Source organism: Nansenia antarctica, assembly GCF_963989245.1.
Source record: "Nansenia antarctica genome assembly, chromosome: 3".
Taxonomy (NCBI): Eukaryota; Metazoa; Chordata; class Actinopteri; order Argentiniformes; family Microstomatidae; genus Nansenia; species Nansenia antarctica.
The window spans coordinates 13,354,321-13,376,934 of NC_137688.1; the positions used below are offsets into that span (position 1 = coordinate 13,354,321).

A 22,614-nucleotide genomic window follows, 5' to 3' on the forward strand; every position below is an offset into this window, starting at 1 on the left:
AGAGAGAGAGAGAGAGAGAGAGAGAGAGAGAGAGAGAGAGAAAGAGAAAGAAAAAGACTGAAGATGTGTAATAGGGAGAATGGAGGCGTGTGTGTGTGTGTTTGTGTGTGTGTGTGTGTGTGTGTGTGCGTGTGCATGTGTGTGTGTCAGATCTGTCATGTCAGTGTCAGTGGATGGACGTGTGGGCAGTGGAGCAGATGTATTGAGGTACCAGCATTGTTTGCACACACACACACACACACACACACACACAGACACACACACACACACTCACTCACAGACACACACACACACACACACACACACACACACACATCCACATCCACACACTGGCCTCTGCACCAGCTGCTGTCCTCCCTCCCCCCACTGCGACAGCAAGGGACGGCTCCATGTACTTTTCTGCTGTGACCATCACACACACACACACACACACACACACACACACACACAAATACTGTACTCTCACACAGGCAAGACCTATCTGCTCTTTCTCTCTCTCTCTCTCTCTCTCTCTCTCTCTCTCTCTCTCTCACACACACACACACACACACACACACACGCCTCCTTTCTCCCTATTACACATCTTTAGTCTTTCTTTCTCTTTCTTTCTATCTCTCTGTCGCTCTCTCTCTCTCTCTCTTACACACACAGACACACACCTAAACACGCACGCACGCACACACACACACACACACACGCACACACCTAAACACGCACACACACACACACCTAAACACGCACACGCACACACACACACACACACACACACACACACACCCACAGTCTCAGGGGAGAGAGGGGGCAGACACAGAGGAAGCCAGTCAGACTAGTCATTTCCATATGGCTGCTGGGAATCAGGAAGGCTGTCCTGGGGAAATCCATCTACATAAACACACACACAGAACGGACGATGTGTGTCTCTAAACTGGAGAACACAGCTCTCTGGTGGTGGCCTGGTCTTACTGCGCCATTAAATATAGTACTGCTAAACCATCCTGTGAAGGCAGAAAAGCCTTGTTAGAACAATGATTAGAAGTCATAGGGCCAGTTTCACAGACCAGGCTTGAGCCTAGTTTAGGATTAAATCACACGTTCAATGGAAAATCTCGATTGAGAATGCTTTTTTAGTCCAGGATTAGTCTTAATCTGCGTCCATGAAACCAGCCCACAGGGGTCAACTACAGACAGCCAGAACAGAAGTCTTTGGTGAGGGCAGTTCCTAGGTTACGAGGCATCTCAACTGACTATGGTGGCCTCCTCTCCCTCATGATGCATACTGTAGGTCTATATACCATATGAATATGAAAACTGAAATTCTAAGATATTGGAATTCTCAACGGCAGATTTGCTTTCACCTGGTGTCAGTTTCCGAAAAAAGCTTCATAGCATAAATAGTAGTCAATATCTAGACAACCCCGCAAAGATACCAGCAGTGATGTCGTTAGCCCCGGGCATCTGCGGCTTGAACCCCTGAATGTTTTCTAAAAGGCCTGGAACGCCTCTGGCCACCAGAGGAGCAGTTACAAATCAATGTTTTCAGGTCGACCTTCTTCACGTGAAAGAACTAAATTCGTTAAATGAAGAACTTGGCTGGCCTCGGAGGAGGCATGGGCCTGGATCATCAGAAGAAGTACTACTGAAGCTATGAAGCTTCCTTACACATCAGCACGGAAGCAGGAAGAGAGGAGGAGAGGAGACCACTTCATTCACTATCAATCGTTTACTTCAGATGACTGCCTCTCTTCTGGAGCAGTAAAATGTATTGAATGTTTATATGAATATTTCAAATGACATATAGAGTTAACTCAGCCATTTGAGGAACAACAGTTCACACACATTTAAAACCATTGATTAAAAACAAAATATAAAAGTATATTGACTTTTATTCCATTGTGGTCCTCGACACACACACACGCACACACACACACACACACACACACACATTTAACATACCAACACAGGAGGCAGGGGACGCATGTCAATAATGATCTTTAATGTCAATATATACAGAACTTGAAAGAAAAATAGAATTTTAAAAATTAAATGAAATAAATACAATATGGTACAATTTCCACAATGTCTTTGAAGAGAGATTCATGGAAATGATCTGTTTGTAATTCAGCTTCTCTGGTCTGACAGAGGGCGTCCCTCCCCTCCCCCTGCCCCCCCAGCAGTAAACCTTACAAGCTCTCCCCATCAACATAATCTCAGCATCATCACCTCAACATTCATTCACCTTTGACCTTTTGACAGTTTTCTTTTTTAAAATCTGCAGCATTTTTTTTTCTCCTTTGATACATATTCATCACACAGTGAGGAGTCAGACAGCAACGTTAAGGTAGAGACAGACAGAGGAGGTGTGTGTGTGTGTGTGTGTGTGTGTGTGTGTGTGTGTGGTGGTCTCATAGAGAGGGGGGTAAGTCCAGAGTATTGGCAGATGTTTCTGACACAGGGGTCTGTACACAGACAACCTAGAATCCAGTCTGTGTATATGTGCGGTAATTAATCCTATAGCTAGTCTTAGTGAGAGTGTGTGTGTGTGTGTGTGTTCTCTGCCTGTGAGGTAACAGTTTTACAGTCTCTCCCAATGAGGCTCACCCAGCCAACACACACTGAACCACCACAATAACACTACCTGGAGATGAGAGGGAGAGAGGGAAGGAGAGAGGGAGAGAGGTAAGGAGAGAGGGAGAGAGAGGTAAGGAGAGGGAGAGAGAGAGAGAGGGGTAATGAGGGAGAGAGGGGGGTAAGGAGAGAGAGAGAGGTAAGGAGAGAGGGAGAGAGGGAGAGAGAGGTAAGGAGAGGGAGAGAGAGAGAGAGAAAACAAACCAATGGGGGCACAGTTTACTGAAGCAGCTCAGAATCAGCCAATCACAGTGAAGGAGAACATCAGCTGGTGCATTTCTTCCTCAAAAAGAGAGAGAGAGAGAGATAGAGGAAGATCTAAAGAGGAAGGTGAGGGAGGGGAGAGAAAGAATGAGTGCATACAAGAAAGGGGTGAAAATAAACCCAGTCTTCTCCCCAGCAGTAACAGATATGTGAGCGTCTCTCCTCTTGGGGCCGACGTTCAGAAGTTCAAGTGATGCAGCCTTGCAGAGTTCCTGTTGTTGTTGGTGTGTGTGTGTCTGTGTGTCTGTGTGTGTGTGTGTGTGACAGGGGGGGGGGGGGAATTAAAATAAATAGATAAAAGAGGGGCATAGTAGAACTGATTAATCTGGGGCAAGGTCAGGAGCTGGGTTAGGGGAGAGAATGTGTGTGTGTGTGTGTGTGTGTGTGTGTGTGAGAGAGAGTGTGTGGCCAGTTAAGGGCAAGGCTAGGTGTGAGTGTGTGAGCAAGGCTGGCTTGTGTGCTTGTGTGTGTGAGAGAGATCTGGGTTAAGGGCAAGGCTAGGTGTGTGTGTGTGTAAGGCCTGGGTCGGGGGCAGAGCTGGGTGTGTGTGTGTCTACATGTCTGTAGAGGTGAGCTTCTTCATGCTGCGTCGCTGGGCCAGGCTGGACGCTGCCACAGGCTCCAACACCGGCTGACACGTCTTGTGGCTCAGCGCAGAGTAGGTGGCAGCCATGGCTCCCTACACACACGCGCACACGCACACACAGACACAGACAGACACACACACACACACACACACACACACACACACACACACACACACACACACACACACACAGTTAGTTATATGAATACGACTCAAGGGTTCCCAGCAGTAAGGTCATTCATTTCTAGGGATGTAACGATGCACTCAACTCACGATTCGATACGATTCACGATACTGGGTTCAGTAGGATTTTCTCATGACTTTAACTTTTAACAAAAAAAGGAAAATGGTTCGGGGCCAATGATCGTAAATATGAAATGTGTTCAATATTTACGATCGTCGGCCCCGACCATTTTCGGAGAAGATCTTGTGTGGGGGCGAAACTGACAACTTGCGATCAGGGTTGCCAGATAGGATTGACAATTTCCAGCCTAAGCACAGTCTAAAAACCGCTAAATCCGCCAAAAACCAGCCCAAAACCTATATTGTGAGAAAACCGCTGATTACTATTGGGCAGGTGCCCATCTCCTGCCCCCTAAACTGTATGTCTGTTGCCAATGATGTTTGTAAAATAAAATAAAACCCCGCCCCATCTGGCAACTCTGCTTGCGAGTCCGATGTGACGTTGAATGGAATGTACCCAATCAAGAAGCGAGCTGACTGACGCGTCTTCTTCTTTCCGTTCTTCGGCACTTTATTTGCCCTGTCGCACATGTCTGCCTCGTACAGGTACTAGGTACTACCCTGATCACGTGAGATTTCTGGCTTGGGTTTAGAAAATCTTTATGTGTTTACCAGGCTTAAGTTTACATTTTGATGATGACCCTGCATGCAGAGTCACTTCTTCAACTGCATTCCCAATGTCAATGTAGCTAGCTAGTTTAGCTGTACACTTACAATAACACACCAACAATTCACACTTGCTAGTGAGTGACAGCAATAACAGTTTAACCTTAAAGCCCAACAACATTGAAAGAACCAGTTAGCTAGTTAGATGGTTCTAGCCTGGCCACTCTCACTGCAACGTCCATATTCCTCTCATATCCGTGAAAATATCGTGATTCATTTTTCATCTCACCAATTTGAATCGTTACAGATTTGTAGCGACATTTTACATTTACATTTTTGGCATTTAGCAGACACCTTATTCCAAAGCGACTTACAATCAATACATTTGAATACTAAGCATGTGAATCATCAGTCCACCATTTGTGGCAGGAAGAGTAATCTAGCTCAGGCCCGGGGCCATTGATAGAAGGAGAAACCTTCTTCTACCACCTTTTTCTAAAACGTTTTTTTGTTTGTTTTTTTGGGGGGGGGAATACTGGAGGAACAGAGAAACAGTACAAGGGGGGCGATAGAAGTTCTTAGGGACACAGTAGAGGGGAAAGCGGACGTCTTTAGGAGACGTAGTGCTGAGGGCAGAAGATGTCTCAGGAGGAGCAGTTAAGGTGTAACCTGAAGAGGTGGGTCTTCAGTCTACGACGGAAGATGGGTAGTGACTCTGCCGTTCTGACAGCCGTGGGGAGCTCATTCGACAATTAACTGCACTGCAATGCATCGTTACATCCCTATTCATTTCACATAGAGCTACCCCCCCCCCCCCCCCCCCCCCCCCCCCCCCCACACACACACACACACACACACACACATACCTTGACGAGGTGCGGAGCGTCGTGGCGTGTGAGCTGGAAGTGCGGTAGTGTGTCCCTGCAGGTGATCCAGGCGTGCTTCAGAACCTGCTCTGCTCTGAACCTCTGGTGGGGGTCCACATGCAGCATGTGAGACAGCAGGTCCTACACACACACACACACACACACACACACACACACACACACACACACACACACACACACACCAGAAGAAAGCAGAGCTGTTTGTGAGGAAGAAGAAACTCGGTGTGTGTGTGTGTGTGTTTGTGTTTGTGTTTGTGTGTCTGTCTGTGTCTGTGTCTATGTCTATGATCTACAAACCCGTATGTAAGAGACAGGAGCCCAGAGTCAAGGCAGTGAGATGCTATTTTATGGCTTATGCTCTGATCTAAATGAACTTATGCAAACTGTGACTTTCTACATACGGTTTTGTGTGGACATGAATATTCCCTGTAAATACATTACAGGATTCCCTAATAACAAGCCATGGGTCACTTGGCTTCTAAAAAGTGTGTTAAACAAGAAGAAACACCTTTTTTAATACAGAGAATAGCCAGGAAATGACCAGAGAAGTAAGGAATGAGATAAGCCAACAGAATGTATAAGGATAAGGTAGAACATAAGTACGGCAGCGGGGACCCTGGGCAGCCTGGAGGGGAATCATAACCATGTCCTCAATCACACAGGGAAGTGATGGTGAGAGGGAACCTCTCAAGATTAACGGAATAAGTGATGCTGATCTTCCCGATGCATTTAATGATTTCTATTCCCGCTTCGGAAAGCATGATTTCTCCGCAAATATCTCTCTTCTTAGAGAGTCTCTGTCTGCTGACAGTGACAGTGACATTGTCATCAGGGAGGAATGGGTCAGGGACCTTCTAAAACAAGTAACCATCAGGAAGGCCCCTCGTCCAGACCTTATTTGTGGGCAGACACTGTGTTACTGTGCGGACCAGCTTAGCGGTGTCCTTCACCATATTTTCCTCAAGATGTCACTCAATTGTAGCCAAATCCCCACTATCTGGAAAGCTTCTACGGTGATACCCGTGCCTAAGATAAAAAAACTTTTTATAGACAGGCTGCTGTGATTTTAACTCGCCCACCCACTTGTTTTATGGATCTTAGACTTTTTAACTGCCAGAGAGCAGAAGGTCTCTGTAAATGGTCTTATTTCAGACTCCATGTGTATTTCCACGGGTTCGCCTCCAGGGTGTGTTCTCTTGCCCCTTCTTTTTACCTTCTATACTGATAGTTCCAGGAGCTCCCAGGAGGGCAGCTACTTGGTAAAGTTTTCTGACAACACTGCGTTGTTGTCCCTTCTCAGAGGCTCAGAGTCTGATCATGGGAATGCTCTCACTGATTTTACTTCTTGGTGTGATAGCAGGTTTTTTAGATTTAAATGTATCTAAAATCAAGGAACTGATCGTTGATTTTAGACGGAACAGAGAAACGGGGGCAGCAGAGAATCCACCTTCTCTGTCAGACCGGTCATCCTGTGTCGTTTTTTTTTACCAATCCTTTATTGAGAGTCTCTTAAGTTTTTCTTTTATCTGCTGGTTCCAGAGCCTGGCCGTCAAAGACAGGAATAGCCTGAGCAGTATTGTAAAAATCAGTTTTAAGCTAATTGGAGTGAAACAGAGAGACCTAAATTCCTTCTGTAACCAACAAGTCCTCCGGAAGGCAGAAAGCATTTTAGCGTCTCCGGGTCATGTTCTGGCGGGTGAGTTAATAATAATAATAATAATAATAATAATAATAATTCATTGTATTTATATAGCGCTTTTCCAGGGCTCAAAGACGCTGACAATATGGGGAAAACAGAAAACACATAAACAACAAGCAACAGATAACATGAGCACATAGAACACAGAGTTAACGAACAGGCACAGGGAACAATTAACAGGGGAGACAAAATTGTCTCTGTTGTCATCAGGACGCCACTTTGCCTTGCCTGCTTGTAGAACAAACCGCTATTACAAATCCTTCATCCCTTCTGCGGTCAGACTGTTAAACTCGGATAGGCGTATTCATTGACTGTTATTGATTGAATTGTATTGTATTATTTCAAGGTACCCACGATACCCAATGATCTTCCTGCTCCTGGTGCACTTGTTTTTGTTGTTGTTGTTGTTGGAGACATTTTTATGTTTTTCTGTGAACATGCTGCTCTAAATTAATTGCCCCTAGTGGGACTAATAAAGTTGTTTGAATTGAATTGAATTGAATATGTGTGCGTGCGTCTGTGTGTGGTGTGTGGTGTGTGTGTGTGTGTGTGTGTGTGTGTGTGTGTGTGTGTGTGTGTGTGCGTGCGTGCATGTGTACCTTGGAGGTGTCAGACACCGTGTCCCAGTTGCCTCCGCTCAGAGAGAACCTTCCGGAGCCGATCCGCAGCAGGATCTCCTCTGGGGTGTCGTTGGGCCCATTAGCGAACGGTGTGTACCTGAGACAGAGAGAGGGGGTTAGGGCTGTACGCATACAGACACACACACACACACACACACACACACACACACACACACACACAGGAACGCACACAGGAACGCACACAGGCACGCACACAGGCACGCACACACACTTACCCTGCCAGCATGGTGAAGAGTAGAACACCCAAACTCCATATGTCACATGCTGCGTCATAGCCTTGCCGCATCAGTACCTACACACACGCACGCACACACGCACACACACACACACACACACACACACACACACACACACGTTAGGGCCAGCAGAAACCTTCCAATCAGAAATCTTTGTTCGCCATACCTCTGCTAAACTCTCTCTCTCCCTACCAATCGTCTCTTTCTTCCCTATCCCTCCCTCCCTCCCTCACCTCAGGGGCCACAAAGTTGGCGGTGTAGCAGGGGGTGAGCAGGATGCCGTTCCCCCCCCTCAGCTGCTTGGCGAAGCCGAAGTCACATATCCTGATAGAGTCTGGGTTCCCCGAGTCGTCCATGTACAGGATGTTACTGGGCTTCAGGTCCCTGTGGACCACCTGGGGAGGGAGGGAGGGGAGAGCAAGAGTGGGAGAGAGAGAGAGAGAGACAGAGAGAGAGAGACAGAAAGCGAGAGATAGAGAGAGAGAGAGAGAGAGAGAGCGAGCGAGAGAGAGACAGCGAGAGAGAGAGAGAGAGACAGAGAGGTGTCAGGGAGCAGCGACACTCGGGACATCGGACAGTCAGTCCAAACACACCCCGCCACCAGCGGAGGCTGGCGGAGGTAGAAATCGGAGGACGGGGCTCATCGTAATGGATGGAATGGTATCAAACAATGTTACATTAACAATGAGGCCGTCCTCCGATTTCTACCTCCGCCGCCCCCAACCCCCCCCCGTCCCCGTCAGCGACCCCGGCCTCACCCCTTGGCAGTGGAGGTAGTCTACGGTCTTGGTGATGGTGTACAGCACAGCGCTGGCCTCCCGCTCAGAGAAGAACTTCTGTCGGAGGATCTTGTCCAGGAGCTCCCCGCCCTTCATCAGCTCCGTCACCAGGTACACAAACCTGCCCTCGTCATACACCTGGCACACACACACACACACACACACAGCAAGTTTATTAGTGTAGCACATTTCATACAACAGGGGCAATTCAAAGTGCTTTACATACAGCATTAAAAAATACTGAAAAAGGAGAATAGTAAGAAAACAAAAAATGACACAAATAGATACATAATATAGAAAATAAATAGATAAACATTTAACAATATAATAAAACAATGAATAAAAAGATGTAGATAAAAGTGTTATTACTGCAACTGAATTCAAGCGCTGCTCTTCCCGATATGGCGTGTGAGATGACAGGTACTGCGTCTGTGTTTAGATGCTATCTTGCGCGATACGGTGTGTGAGAGTCGCAGTGTAAAATGACACGTTTGATACGGCATCTGTATTCAACCGCTATCCTGGCCCATACGGTGTGTGAGATCGCAGTGCAAAATGACACACTTGCAAACACATTTAGCCTATACTTGGAAGTAAATTTATAGTGCTTGGATTATGGATCATAAAACTCATAACTGCTGCAGGTATAAGAAGTAAAAAGATAAACCGTTTAATAAGAAAATGGTTAATGGATAAAAGGCATAGATAGAGTGTTAGTGTTTAACTATAACTGCTGCAGAACATGAAGGTTTTTAGCTTAGCTTTGAATATTTGGGCCTGTTTGATTTCTTCAGGGAGTTTGTTCGAGGAGCATGCAGCAAAGTGATTGAATGCTGCTTTACACACATGCACGCACGCGCACGCACACACACACACACACACACACACACACACACACACACACACACACACACACGGTGAGTGACAACCAGTCTATATAGAGAGCTCCAGCCCTCCATACACAGGCGTGGGTAGAGGAGGCAGACTCACGTCTTTGAGGGTGATGATGTTGGGGTGCTGGCCGTATCTCATCAGGATCTCTATCTCCTCCGAAGGGTCCCTCTTACTCTTGTCTATGATCTGACCAGCCACACACACACACACACACACACACACACACACACACACACACACACACACACACACACACACACACAGAGAAACAGTACTACTATCAAAACAAAGCAAAAAAACATTCCTGTTTGTCTCCGATCAGATCAGATGACTCTGATGACACGTTGACTAAACTCATTGTGAACTACACACAACAGACAGACAGACAGACAGCTGTTATCTTCCTCTACAGAAGGGTTGTGAACAGCAGGTCTGCAGCAGCAGCAGCAGCAGCAGCAACACACACCCCGCTATACAGGAGACCTGTCTGGTGCTGTTGTCACCTCCAGCTGGTAGCCTGCACTGCCCCCTGCTGGCTCTCTGCAGGTACTGTCAACAATTTGACTTTTGGACTTTCCTTTCAGTCACCTCATCCACTTGCAGGTGATTGTGAGTGAGTGTGTGTGTGTGTGTGTGTGTGTGTGTGTGTGTGTGTGTGTGTGTGTGTGTGTGAGTGTGAGTGTGAGTGTGAGTGTGTGGTACCTTCACAGCGTAGTCCATGGCAGAGACTCGGTGGACGCAGCGTTTGCAGATGGAGTAACTCCCCACGCCGATGTCCTCCTGCAGCTCATACAGGTCTGAGAACTGGGCCGTGCCCCCGTGCAGCTGCACACACACGCACACACACAGACACAGACACAGACACAGACACAGACACACAGACACACAGACATACAGACACACAGACACAGACACACAGACACACACCCCTTAATAAATAAAACACTCACAGAAAATCCATGTGTTTCACCAACACAGCCTCAATGACTGCGTTTACATGCACACCACATTCCTGTATTAAGCTGCATATGCTCAATATTCCGATTGGGCAAGAGTCATGTAAACACGTACCGAACCCGCGTACCGAAGGCCATATTCCGATTCTGCAATATTCCGATTAAGACCCCGGGCATATGCCGAATCGGAATATTGTGACATGTAAACACCTTAAGCGGCATACGACCCTTTTCGGAATATTCAGTTACGTCTGCGCATGCTCGATTCTCCTCGAGCATGCAATCCTGGGTCGTGTTGTTGCTAGGGACATCGAGATACACTCGTTCGCCATTTCTTCTCGCTCTTGTCTTCCAATGTTGAGGACAAAGTGGATCAGCAGGAGTGTTGTAATTGTGGTTCAAAATTGTGGTCCATCACCCCTCATAGTGCTGTAGGCAGCAGGATGAGTAGGGGGGAGCTGGGTGTGTGTGTGTGTGTGTGTGTGTGTGTGTGTGTACCTGGACTATAGGCAGGATGCTGAGCAGGGGGGAGCCCTTGTTCTCGTCCAGGGATGCTGGAGCCACGAAGCTGAAGCCTTCAAACAGCTGGTGGGCGTTTGCACTGGGGGGGATCCCTGGGGAGTCTGACCACACACACACACACACACACACACACACACACACACACACTTCATATATACTGTACATACTGACTGAATCATATAATGACGTGTGCAGAGGAGAAGCTGTTCTGACATTGTGGCTATATATCGATAGCGGCAGTGCTAATCGGGTGGGACAGACAGAGTGAGTGAGTCTGTGTGTGTGTGTGTGTGTGTGTGTACCTTTAGGTGTTTTAGCGGTGAACTCGGGGTCGAAGCAGAAGGTGTCATCTGGTTTCCCTGCAGCAGGCTTGAAGGGAGGCTGCAGCTCTCTCCTGAACAGCTTCTGCAGGGGGGGGGGGGCGGACATACGCACCGTAAACACACAGTGACACACACACACTGCCCACACACACTGCCAGCACACACCCTCTTGTTGTTGTTTTTACTAATAAATCTTTAACATGCTGGATGAGAAGGTTTCTCTCCCTCGGTCAAGGCTAGATTGAAAGAGATGGGGGGAGAGAGAGGGGGGGGGAGAGGGAGAGGGGGAGGGGGAGAGAGAGGGAGAGAGAGAGAGAGAGGGAGGGAGAGAGAGGAGACCCGGGCCCAGCCCCAGATGAACCCCTCCCCTCCTCTCTCTATCTTGGTCAATAGTCTCCTGCTGTCTTCTAAACACTCATGCAGGGCTATTAGCAGACACACAGTCAGACATGGCCCACAGCCCAGACACACACAAACACACACACACACACACACACACACACACACTCTCTCTCTCAGCTGTGAGCGTCTGTTGAGTGTGAATGGTCACCAGGAGCTGAGGGGGCTCCTCTGTCACACCTTCACTAAACACTCACTGTTTGTTCTTGTCCTCTGTGTGTGTGTGTGTGTGTGTGTGTGTGTGTGTGTGTGTACACTCACGTTCCAGTCGATGGTTGAGAAGAAGGCATGGCGTTTTATCTCCTCCACTCCATCTGCCCCCGCCCCTATAGACAGACAACAGTTAGTCTCACACACACACACACACACACACGCACGCACGCACGCACGCACACACACACACACAATATGTGTGTACCGTATATAAGGGGGAGCACTTCAATTCTGCCCCTATCTTCAAATGACCCTTCCCCTGCTGGGACAAATGGCGGTGGTGTTTTAGGATGTTTCCAGGGTGTGAGAACGCGGTGATGTTGGTCAGTGGGTTCTCACTTTTGGATTCATTCTATTTGACCAGTCTTGCACTAATCAGCACACACTCAACAGTTAATTGCACTCAGTGTTACTGGATAGGTTCCATATTATACTATTTTTCAACATGTTTTGCCTTTGGGGTCCCCAAAATATGTCTTTGAAGTTTGTTTGGCTGAAAATGTGATGAGATTTCAATCTAAAGGCCTCTCTGCTTCAGTCCTGTTTCTGTGTCTCTTTAAATGCTAACGAGCTTCCTCTCCCCACGCCCCACCCCGGAACTGGTTGTGCTTTTCCGGCCCGCGCGTCCTTGATACCATGGTTACGGTTAATTTATCCAATCAATTATTGAAGAAGAAACCCATCACACCGAACATTTTACTTGACGAGTGTAACTTGTGAGATACCAAAAGCACTGTAAATACAGTATGACGTCCTGGTGCAAAAAGCGACATTCACCTCGTGAGTCTCAGTGTTCATAACACAATGTGAGATTATATGGAGAACATGAGAGACCGAGGTCTGATGACAGTATTCATATTCATACTGGAACGCCAACAGAGCTGCAGGAGTGTCACTAACACTAGTATTACAGTAACGCTGAGTGTGTCTGTGTGGATCAGAGCGAATTTACGAACGCAGCCTGCAGCTTTATGGTCTGAGCGAGTTATCTGCTGGGTGCTGATCACAGTAACACAACGTTGCCAAGCGAAGGAATTCCTGCAGTTTGAACATTTATTTTCCACACGTGTATCGTTAAACTAACACCGTAAAGGTTTCTGTGATACTGCAGGCGTGGGCAGAGGTACTCAGATGGGGGGCGGTAGAATTGTAATGATTATACTATTAACAATATACAGCCACATTTCCTTGCCAAGCTATTAGGCCCACACACACACACACACACACATGCACACACTTACCCAGTCTGTTAGAAGGGTTGCGTTTGAACAGCATTCTCAGCAGACTCTGGGCTTCTAGACTCAAAAACTGTGGCATCCCCAACTTAGCTCTGGAGAGAGGGAGGAGAAAAGAGAGGGAGGAGAGGAGAGGAGAGAGGGAAGAGAGGAGAGGAGAGGGTGAGGAGAGGAGAGAGAGAGGGAGAAGAGATAGGGAGGAGAGGAGAAAGGGAAGGGAGGAGAGGAGAGAGGGAGGAGAGGAGAGGGGGAAGAGAGGAGAGAGGGAGCAGAAGGGAGTAGAGGAGAGGGAGCAGAGAGAGACCATACCATCAGTCATGTCTCACTAGTGTGTGGCCAGCGTTGTAACTGGGACCAGTAGGTAGCAGGATGCCTTGTCAGAAGGGCTTGTCCTACCCTAGCTACAACCTGACAACCCCCCCTTCAACCTGACAGCCCCGCCTTCAATCTGACAGCCCCGCCTCCCCTCCCCTCCCCTTCCCTTCCCCCCTTCGTGTTGCACACAAATTATGTCGAGGAAAACAGGAAACCACACAGCCGCACTCCATCACTGAATAACAACCTGCTTTGACACGTCCTGCTTGTTCGCTGGTTTGTTCTTTGTTGTGGAAAGTTGAAATGAAGCCAAAAACGTCAGATATGTTTTATCCCATTTTTCCCCCCTGTGGTGGTGGTGGTGGTGGTTGTATTCCAGGTACCAGCTCATGGAAGCATTATTTAAAATAATAATAATTAAAAAAAAGAGTCTTGTGCATTCTTCTGTCATTCTTCTAACAACGCGTGACATCGAAGACTCTTATGGTGACGAGGGGGAAAGCATGTGCTAGCGTTAGCTAGTGCCTGGAGCACACCACCGCCACAGGGAACACACAGATAAACCGTCTCTTTTTCCTTCGCTTCATCTCAACCTTCTGAAGCAGGTTAGTTTTTATTCAGCGATAAGAGGGGTGTGTGGTGGTGTGTTTTCTACGTTTTTTGGCGTCCAACCAGAAGGGGGTAAGCAGTGTGACTCCTGACAGGTTCTGACTGGTATAACAGGACTCTGAGCAGGTCTTATGATAGGGTTCTGGCCCGGTCACTGGAGGACTCACTTGAGGATCATGTTCATGGTCTCGTTGCGGTCTTTCCCCTGGAACGGTAACGTCCCTGTCAGCATTTCAAACTACACACACACACACACGCGCACACACAGACAAAAAGACACACACAGACAGACACAGACAGACAGACAAGGAAGAGGAGAGTGAGACAGTGAGACAGCACTCCATTATATCACTGATGCTTGTTAAAAATTAGCAAGTGAACTTCTCAATGACCTTAATGACCACATGTGACGTGTGTGTGTGTGTGTGTGTGTGTGTGTGTACCATAAGCACTCCCAGGGACCACCAGTCGGCGCTCTGTGTGTGTCCTCTCCTGTTGACCACCTCAGGGGCCATATACTCCACCGTACCACAGAAGGAATACGCCTTCTTATCTACGTCCACTGACTCTTTACTCAAACCAAAGTCTGCAGAGGAGACACAGGCAGACCCGTCAACACACACACACACGCACGCACGCACGCACGCACGCACGCACAGGCAGATCTGTCAACACACACACACACACACACACACACACACACACGCAGACCCGTCAGTCTCACGCGCACGCACAAACACACACACACAGCAGTTACACCTCCACACAAGCAGACTAAAATTCATACACAAGCAGACTAAAATTCATACACAAGCAGACTAAAATTCTGTTTTCTAGAAGGATGCTGTCCTGACTGCCCTGACCACTGACAGCTATGCAGAGGTGACGCAAACCAACGATATTACAGACAACCACGGTAACACATTTGTTCGTTGTAAGTTAACTTGTATATGTCAGATCCTCAGAACTCCCCAGTCACCTCTCCACCAAGCCTCTCCCGCCAATCTAACATCTACGCAACAACATCCGTCAGCAGTGACAGTGATTGAGCCGAGTGCCTACCTGTTAACTTGATATGTCCAGCTTCATCAAGCAATATGCTGAAAATCAAACAACAACACAGTTTTGTAGCAGGAGTTCCACACAGAGGACACAGTAAAACACAGTAAAACACCCGTTGTGAAAACAAGGGTGAAAGGTCAAAGAGGGGGGGGGGGGGGGGTTAAGGTCAAGGGTCATACTTCTCAGGCTTGAGGTCTCTGTAAACTATGCCCAGGGTGTGCAGATGGTCAAGGGCGAGGGCCAGCTCTGCAAGGTAGAATTTCACATCCTCCTCTGTAAACATAACCTAGTAAGAACTGGACACATTTACTCTCTGGGCTGGAACAGCAGAACACACAGCATCATACAGCACTTGTACAAGCACACACACAGAGAGAGAGAGAAGGGTTATTCCACATCACAAAAAAATACACGGTCAGTCTCGTCTGCTAGTCACACGTCTCTCTCTCTGCTTCAGCCAGCGTTACCCCAGGAGGAGGTGCCTGAAGCAGAGACAGAGCTACGAGCTAGCAGGCTAACAGGCAAAGCTTTCAAAAGGTAAACAAGAGTCAGATTAGAGCAAATACATTTTAGCATACTGTTCATTACTACAGAGCGGTGGAGGCAGAAATCAGAGATACGGGACTTACTGTAATGCACGGAACGGAATACGGAATTCTCATTAAACATGACAAACGTTGGCTAACATTCCTTACTTCCTTAGTCCCATGCATCCCAATGAGCCCCTCTGCCGGTTTCTACCTCCACCAGCCTCCGCTGACGTAGACATACATGTCAAACAGCTCACAGCTGCGGTGCTTGGCATTCACACACACACACAGCTGTTCAAAGTGATATCGTCTTTTATGACGACGCTACGCATCACTGTTTCACTCATGTCAAAATGTCTCCCGGTGTCAGACTGATAACAAAGCTCCAAGTGCTCTTTTAATGTTGACATAATCTTTACACGTCACGTGGTGTTGTGATATGGTGTTGTGATGTGATGTGGTGTTGTGATGTGATATGGTGGTTGTCATAAAAAGGTGAGCTTACCTCTTTGGATAAGCGAGTGAACACATCTCCTCCCCTGAGAAAGTCCAGTATTAAATAGAGTTTCCCTTCTGTCTGAAAGGCTGAGAGAGGAGAGGAGAATCAAAACAACAACGCACGCACGCACACGCACGCACACACACACGCACACAGTCGGTAGAGCTGAAGGGTAAAGAGGGCTGTTGTCAACAGTGATGTGTCAACAGTGTTGTGAGCCTCTCACCGTAGTGCAACTTCACTATGAAGGGGTGATTGACCTCCACTAGAATGTCCCGCTCCATCTTGGTGCGAACTCTGTCCCTGACTGAAGAGAGAGAGGGGGAGCGGGAGAGAGAGAGAGAGGGGGGGGGGGGGGGGGGGGGGGGAGAGGGGGAGAGAGAAACAACTCTGTCCATCAAAGCAACATGTGTACGGCAAGTCTCTGCTCCCATGAAATTGTCTTGGTAGGAGCGATTCTATTAACATAATCAACCATAGTTAAAGAGATGCTACGGTATCGTTCATATAATTTCAGCCCACAGCTAGTAAAAGTAGAGCTTATAAGCTAAATAGAATCAATACAGACAACGTCACGAAGATCCTGTAGAATCTCTTTAAGGTGGTGTACTGTGAATTAGGGTTGGGCGGTTTCCAATACCGCAGTTGTAAAATCACATTGTAGGGCTTTGACTTTTGTGACAGCAGCTGGTGAAAAGGGGGTCAAAGCCCGATCCTTTCCGCGATCCTGCTCGGACACTTTCTATGAGCAGTGCTGAAAAATGAGCTTAAATTAAAATAAAAAATTAAAATAAAGAAATAAAAACAGAGCTAAAAATACTTTTGGTTCGTAATGAGACATGTTACAGCAGACGAGTGCTGTGAATCGCGTATCCTTCTTCTGAGGAGAAGCGGTCACGTGACACTCGATTATGATTGCTTCTAAATAGTATTTTTGACAGGTTATTTATTTAACAAATTACCTTCTTTACAAAACGTCATCATCTTTCAATAGTGTCATCAACCACACAGACAGTAGTGCTGGTCCAACACTCTTACGGTGTTTATATATATATGCACACATTGCGCAGCAGATTTTTTTTACGTTATTGACACCGTTGCTATTTTCAAATACCATTATTACCGTAATACTGGCCAACCCTACGTGACAAGTCTTTTTTGACAGGTTATTTATTTGATAAATGACATTGTTTACAAAAAGGTTCTGTCATCACTTTCATAGCATCTTCAACCACACAGACAGTGGTGCTGGACAAACATTCCTATGGCGTTTATTAAATAGCAATTTAGGACGGTATTGACAGATACCGTTGCTATTTTCAAAAACCGCCCCAATAACCGCCCCAACCCTACTGTCAATGGCTACTGAGAGAGAGAGAGAGAGAGAGAGAGAGAGAGAGAGAGAGAGAGAGAGAGAGAGAGAGAGAGAGAGAGAGAGAGAGAGAGAGAGAGAGAGAGAGAGAGAGAGAGAAAAAAGGAGAGATAGTCAGACAAAACATATGATTTACTAATGTTACCTTTCAAGGATGCCTTCTTCAGAACTTTCATTGCATATAACTGACCAGCATCTGGACCCATAATCTTCCTGACCAGAAACACCTGAGAGAGAAGGAGAGGAGAGAGAGAGAGAGAGAGAGAGAGAGAGAGAGAGAGAGAGAGAGAGAGAGAGAGAGAGAGAGAGAGAGAGAGAGAGAGAGAGAAAAGGAGGGAGAGAGAGAGAGGAGTATGGACAGAGAAAAGAGGAGAGGCTTTAACTCTGATAAACGACCGCCAGCCGGTGATGACAGTGAGGTGACAGTGTAGGACTGCTGTGTGTTGTGTGTAGTGTCTGGCCTGTGGTGTTCTAGGGTCAGTAGGAACACTGCTGTGTCTCACCTTGCCAAAGGAGCCCTGGCCCAGGACTTTGAGCAGCTCAAACTGAGACGGCTCGGCTTTCTCACAGCCCTCCTTCACATGGTGCGTGATAGGAATCTCCTTATATGTCGCCTCCTCCTCCTCCTCCTCCTACACACACACACACACACACACACACAGTATTTGACATGGAGAAAACCACACTCAGGCAGGCACAGATTGACGTATGCTCTCTCCCACACACACACACACACACACACACAAACACAAACACACACGCACACACACACACAAACACACAAACTCACACAGTGTGTGAAAGACTCTTCCTCCTCCATGGGCTCATCCATGATCTGAAGCCCGTTGACCTGGAAGAACAACACAGCACATCTGACATCAGAACGGCCACGTCACTCCTTTAGCATGCTACGCTAACTCTGAGAAACAACTCTAGGAATCACAAAAAGCTGAGCCAATTGAAACACGGGCTGTTGTTGTTGTTGTTGTTGTTGTTGTTGTTGTTGTTGTTGTTGTTGTTGTTTATAGCATTGAGTCAGCTTCTCGTCTAAGCCTTAGCCTAGCCTATATTTCTATTCATGAATGTATTAGTTATTGAATTCACTGATCCTGCTCTGTGACAGGTGTCCAGGACAACAACCCTGTCGACGACACCCTCCGTCAACGACAGCTGATCTACGGTAAGTAAGTAAGTCAAAAGTAAGCAGCCTTGAGAACCGATGGTTCTTTAGGGCAGGAGGCCTATCTCCTGTTTCCACAGCGTGAGGCGGCTCGATGTACAAATACAACCCCTGGACATGACGCTGGTGTGTTGCATGTCGGTAAGCAGAATAACAGCAGCGGCAACACAGAGAGCATCACTATGTTAGTGCTGCTGCTGGGGGGGGGGGGGGGGGGGGGGGGGGAGAGAGGAGGGGTGTCAGCTGTTCTCTCTCAGGCAATCATGCAACCAATTCACAGCTCTGCAATGTCAGTGTGTGCATATATGTGTGTGTGTGTGTGTGTGTGTGTGTGTGTGTGTGTGTGAGTCTATTCCACCCCGGCTCTGAGGAGGGGGATGACTCATATAACGTGACGCAGGACCACTGAGGGGGAGGAGCCACTAGAAAAAAGGGTATTGGCTGTACACACACACACACACACACACACTCCATAAAAATCATACAGTGGCGTGAATATGTTTAGATATTATAAAACATGTACATTTTAAAGCGGAATGTTGATAGTGTGGATGCGTCGGTGTGTCGCCGGTCTACTACACTATCACATCACATGGTATATATTATCCAGATACTGGATGCTGTGTCTTGTGTGAGGGGGGGGCATGATTCAACTGATCAGGCTCAGTTCAGGGCTCTTAGAAGTGACAGGGAGAGTGACAGGGTCTCTGTGACTTAAGAGTGAAATAACAGGACTGGTGACAACGTTCCTCCCTACTAGGCATTTTTAGGGGTTTTAACATTTTTCATCAGATCAAAGTAGATGATGGAGAGGACCGGAGACAAGTAGACGCTAATTTACACTATTGAGAGACGCACTCCTGCCTGGTGCAACACATGCATTTACTCCTACTCTCTGATCATGACGGACATGGGGGCTAAGCAAACAGACTGAGTCTCTGTAGCTTCTCTACTCAAACAGACGCACAGTCAGACAGAGCCGTCTCGAGGTTGGGTGTGAAAATGAGTTTCTCTCAGAAACAGGCCTAAAGTAATAACCAAATGTGGATTCTACCTGGGATTCTCAACTGTGCAGCAGGGCACACAAAAACACTGCACACTTTGCAGAACGGAATGAACACATCAGGTTGTTAATAAAAGCATACCCCGCAGTGTCTAGATAGCTGTAAGGTATCCTCATCCATTAAATAATTCGCCTCTCATCATTAAATCAAAAACAAGTCACTTAAATCAACACGGACAGTCTTGATATTCAGTGCTTATCTATTTTGACATACCTTTACAATCTGGCTTCAAATCAAATCACAAGCAAAACGTATAATTAATATGACATATTATTAACTAATAATCTACATAGGTGATCTAGGGCTGCTGGCAGATCAATCCCGATGTTAGGCTACATTATGTAGATAAGTCTGTACTGTGTTTCTGTGTGTTACTGTGTTGTCGCTAGTACTGTTTGCTTAAGTACTGTGTTGTTATTGCATGGGGCTCATCCATTTCTCTTTTTTAATGACCTGTCTTTGTATTGGATGACTTATTATTCCATGTACAGTAATACCTTTGCTATGTATGCTTTTTACTGTGTGATGTTATTGTATCTTTTAGGGAAGCCTTTTTATAACTGGCGAGGGACTATGGATGAAAATGATAATTTTTTGGCTAAATCTGGAAATCTGTTTACATTTTTTATGTTCTTATGCATTGTCCCTTGGCTTTACAAATAAAATAAACATAAACAGATAAAAAAAAAGTAACGCTTTGTTGACGTTGACGTGTGACAGTGACTGTTACCAGCCAGAGAGCTTATCAAAAACAGGGGTTATTGTTGCTCCAACTGCCATAATCCAAACACATCATATCGATCGATTGTTTTGTTTGACATTATTATTATTATATGTTCTTATGCATTGTCCCTTTACAAATAAAATAAACATAAACAGATAAAAAGGTAACGCTTTCTTTGTTTACGTTGACGTGTGACAGTGACTGTTTAAAAACAGGGGTTATTGTTGCTCCAACTGCAATAACCCAAACACATCATATCGATCGATTGTTTTGTTTGACATTATTATTCGATGATCAATAACAATCGGACCACAACAAACCAGTCTGATCGTTTAAACTGAAGACAACAAGACAAGCCTGTGAGGCCAGATCGTCCTGAACCAACTCCCTCACATCCCTCCAGAGTTACAGGCTTGTCGGTGGCTAGCTGTCAGACATAGCTGATACTTACTGACACTAGCTAGTATTAGTCCTTGTCGCTGTGGGATGAAAACACATTTAAAATTTAAATGACAGCTTCTTTAGCAGCTCTAAGGATCAACGATCAGAAGTTGAAAATGTGCACTTTCTTTGACAACAACGTTTGAGCCTAGCTCCAAATAAAAGTTCAGAGCCTTTCCTAGCCCAGCTAGCTTCCTTTAGCTTAGCACAATCGCCTAGCCTCGTTAGCATGGTGATGCACCTCCAGCTAGCTTCCTTTAGCTTAGCACAATCACCTAGCCTCGTTAGCATGGTGGTCCAGCACCTTCAGCTGTCTCTCTCTACCCCCTACACACAGCCATCTCCTCTCGTTCCCACCGAGACACACGTCGCTTTGGTACATAAAAGCCCCCCATGCACTGAATGTAAAACACTATTAAAAAACAAAAGGGATCTGCAATCAAACTCACATCACTACTAACGCTGTTCACCTCCATCTTGTGCCAGGAGGAATCCTGTGGCTGGGAGAAAGGCATCGTTCCTTGTCCAACTTTCAGCAGACCCCCGCTCCTCCACGCTGCATGTCTCTCCTTCCTTCACTGCAAAGCCTGGATTATTATTCTGCCTTTCAGTCAGAAACGGGGGGCGTCCGAGAGAGCTGCTACTACTACTAGCCGGGGAAGATTTGGGGGGGGGGGTCGGTGTTTGACAGGACCATACGCTCCGCCGTGCACCGCTTATTATTCTCCCATGGATGCGAATATGGCGGCCGATGTTGGTACCTGAGCCTGGGCATCAGTGGACTGAGAGGCTATTGACGTCGCTCTGACGACAATCCAGTGAAGGATTTCCCCCCCAGCCAAACCAAGGCAACAAAGAGGAGAGGAGAGGAGAGAGAGAGAGAGGGGGGGGGGGGGGGGGATGGAAACGCTGCGTAGAAATGATCCAATGCAACAAAACGTGACATTAGAATTATAAGGTTCTATCTCCATTTTTGTCAAAATTGAGTTTTTTTACATAATCTGATCCATTAGGTGTTTATTAATGCCTGTGTGGTGTTATTTTTAAAATGTTGACATTTTTTAGTTAGTAATTCATAAAATACAAAGGTTCCATCTCACAAAACATAATGGAATGTCAAAACTTTGACGCTCAATATCTCTGAACTACCCTAGACGGAGATAGAACCTAATTCTAAACTCACGAAAAGCAGTGGCACTGGCACTATAAACGCCTACACAGGCTTGTTAAGATGATCCATCGTGTTGCTGTCAGTAAACCGATTCATTGTCACACTCTGTGTGTGTGCTGTAAACAAGCACACGTTTCATTCATTCGTTTAACACAAAGCAAAGCACACAAAGACACACATTGTGTTGGTGTAACCTAGACATAAGCATCTAGGGTGTTAAGCACATTGACAATGCCTAGTTGATTAGTGTAAGGACAAAGATATGTCCCAATGTGTCTCTATAGGCCTACACAGTGGGGGTGGGCAATCCTAACCTCTAAATTTTACATTTTAAAGTTTTTTATTTTATTTTATTTTTTTAATTTACTTTTGACAGTTTACAGTTTAATTCTCTGGATTCTCAGATTCTCTTCTTGGATTCAGTAACATTTTATCTCCAATGGGATTTTGATAGCTCATATTTGTAATCCTGAAGAAAGCCATCAAGCACCGTTGCCAGCAACAGTCTGAAGCTGTCCAGGAGAGCAAGACAGGGGCAA

General features: G+C 46.5%; 1 protein-coding gene across 1 annotated transcript; it reads right to left on the reverse strand.

The window, feature by feature from the left end:
- Positions 1-2,198: 2,198 nt before the first annotated feature.
- Positions 2,199-21,477, reverse strand: rps6kal (ribosomal protein S6 kinase a, like). Its single transcript, XM_080525149.1, has 22 exons — positions 21,354-21,477; positions 18,286-18,345; positions 17,999-18,115; positions 17,641-17,722; positions 16,350-16,430; positions 16,130-16,209; positions 15,274-15,380; positions 15,095-15,132; positions 14,476-14,618; positions 14,200-14,270; positions 13,115-13,203; positions 11,922-11,986; positions 11,241-11,343; positions 10,915-11,039; positions 10,163-10,285; positions 9,557-9,646; positions 8,546-8,704; positions 8,021-8,182; positions 7,767-7,843; positions 7,510-7,627; positions 5,191-5,331; positions 2,199-3,568 (listed from the first exon to the last, which is right to left on the reverse strand). Exons 1-22 carry the CDS (start codon positions 21,417-21,419, stop codon positions 3,443-3,445), a joined length of 2,223 nt encoding a protein of 740 aa, XP_080381275.1. The 5' UTR covers positions 21,420-21,477; the 3' UTR covers positions 2,199-3,442.
- Positions 21,478-22,614: the final 1,137 nt, after the last annotated feature.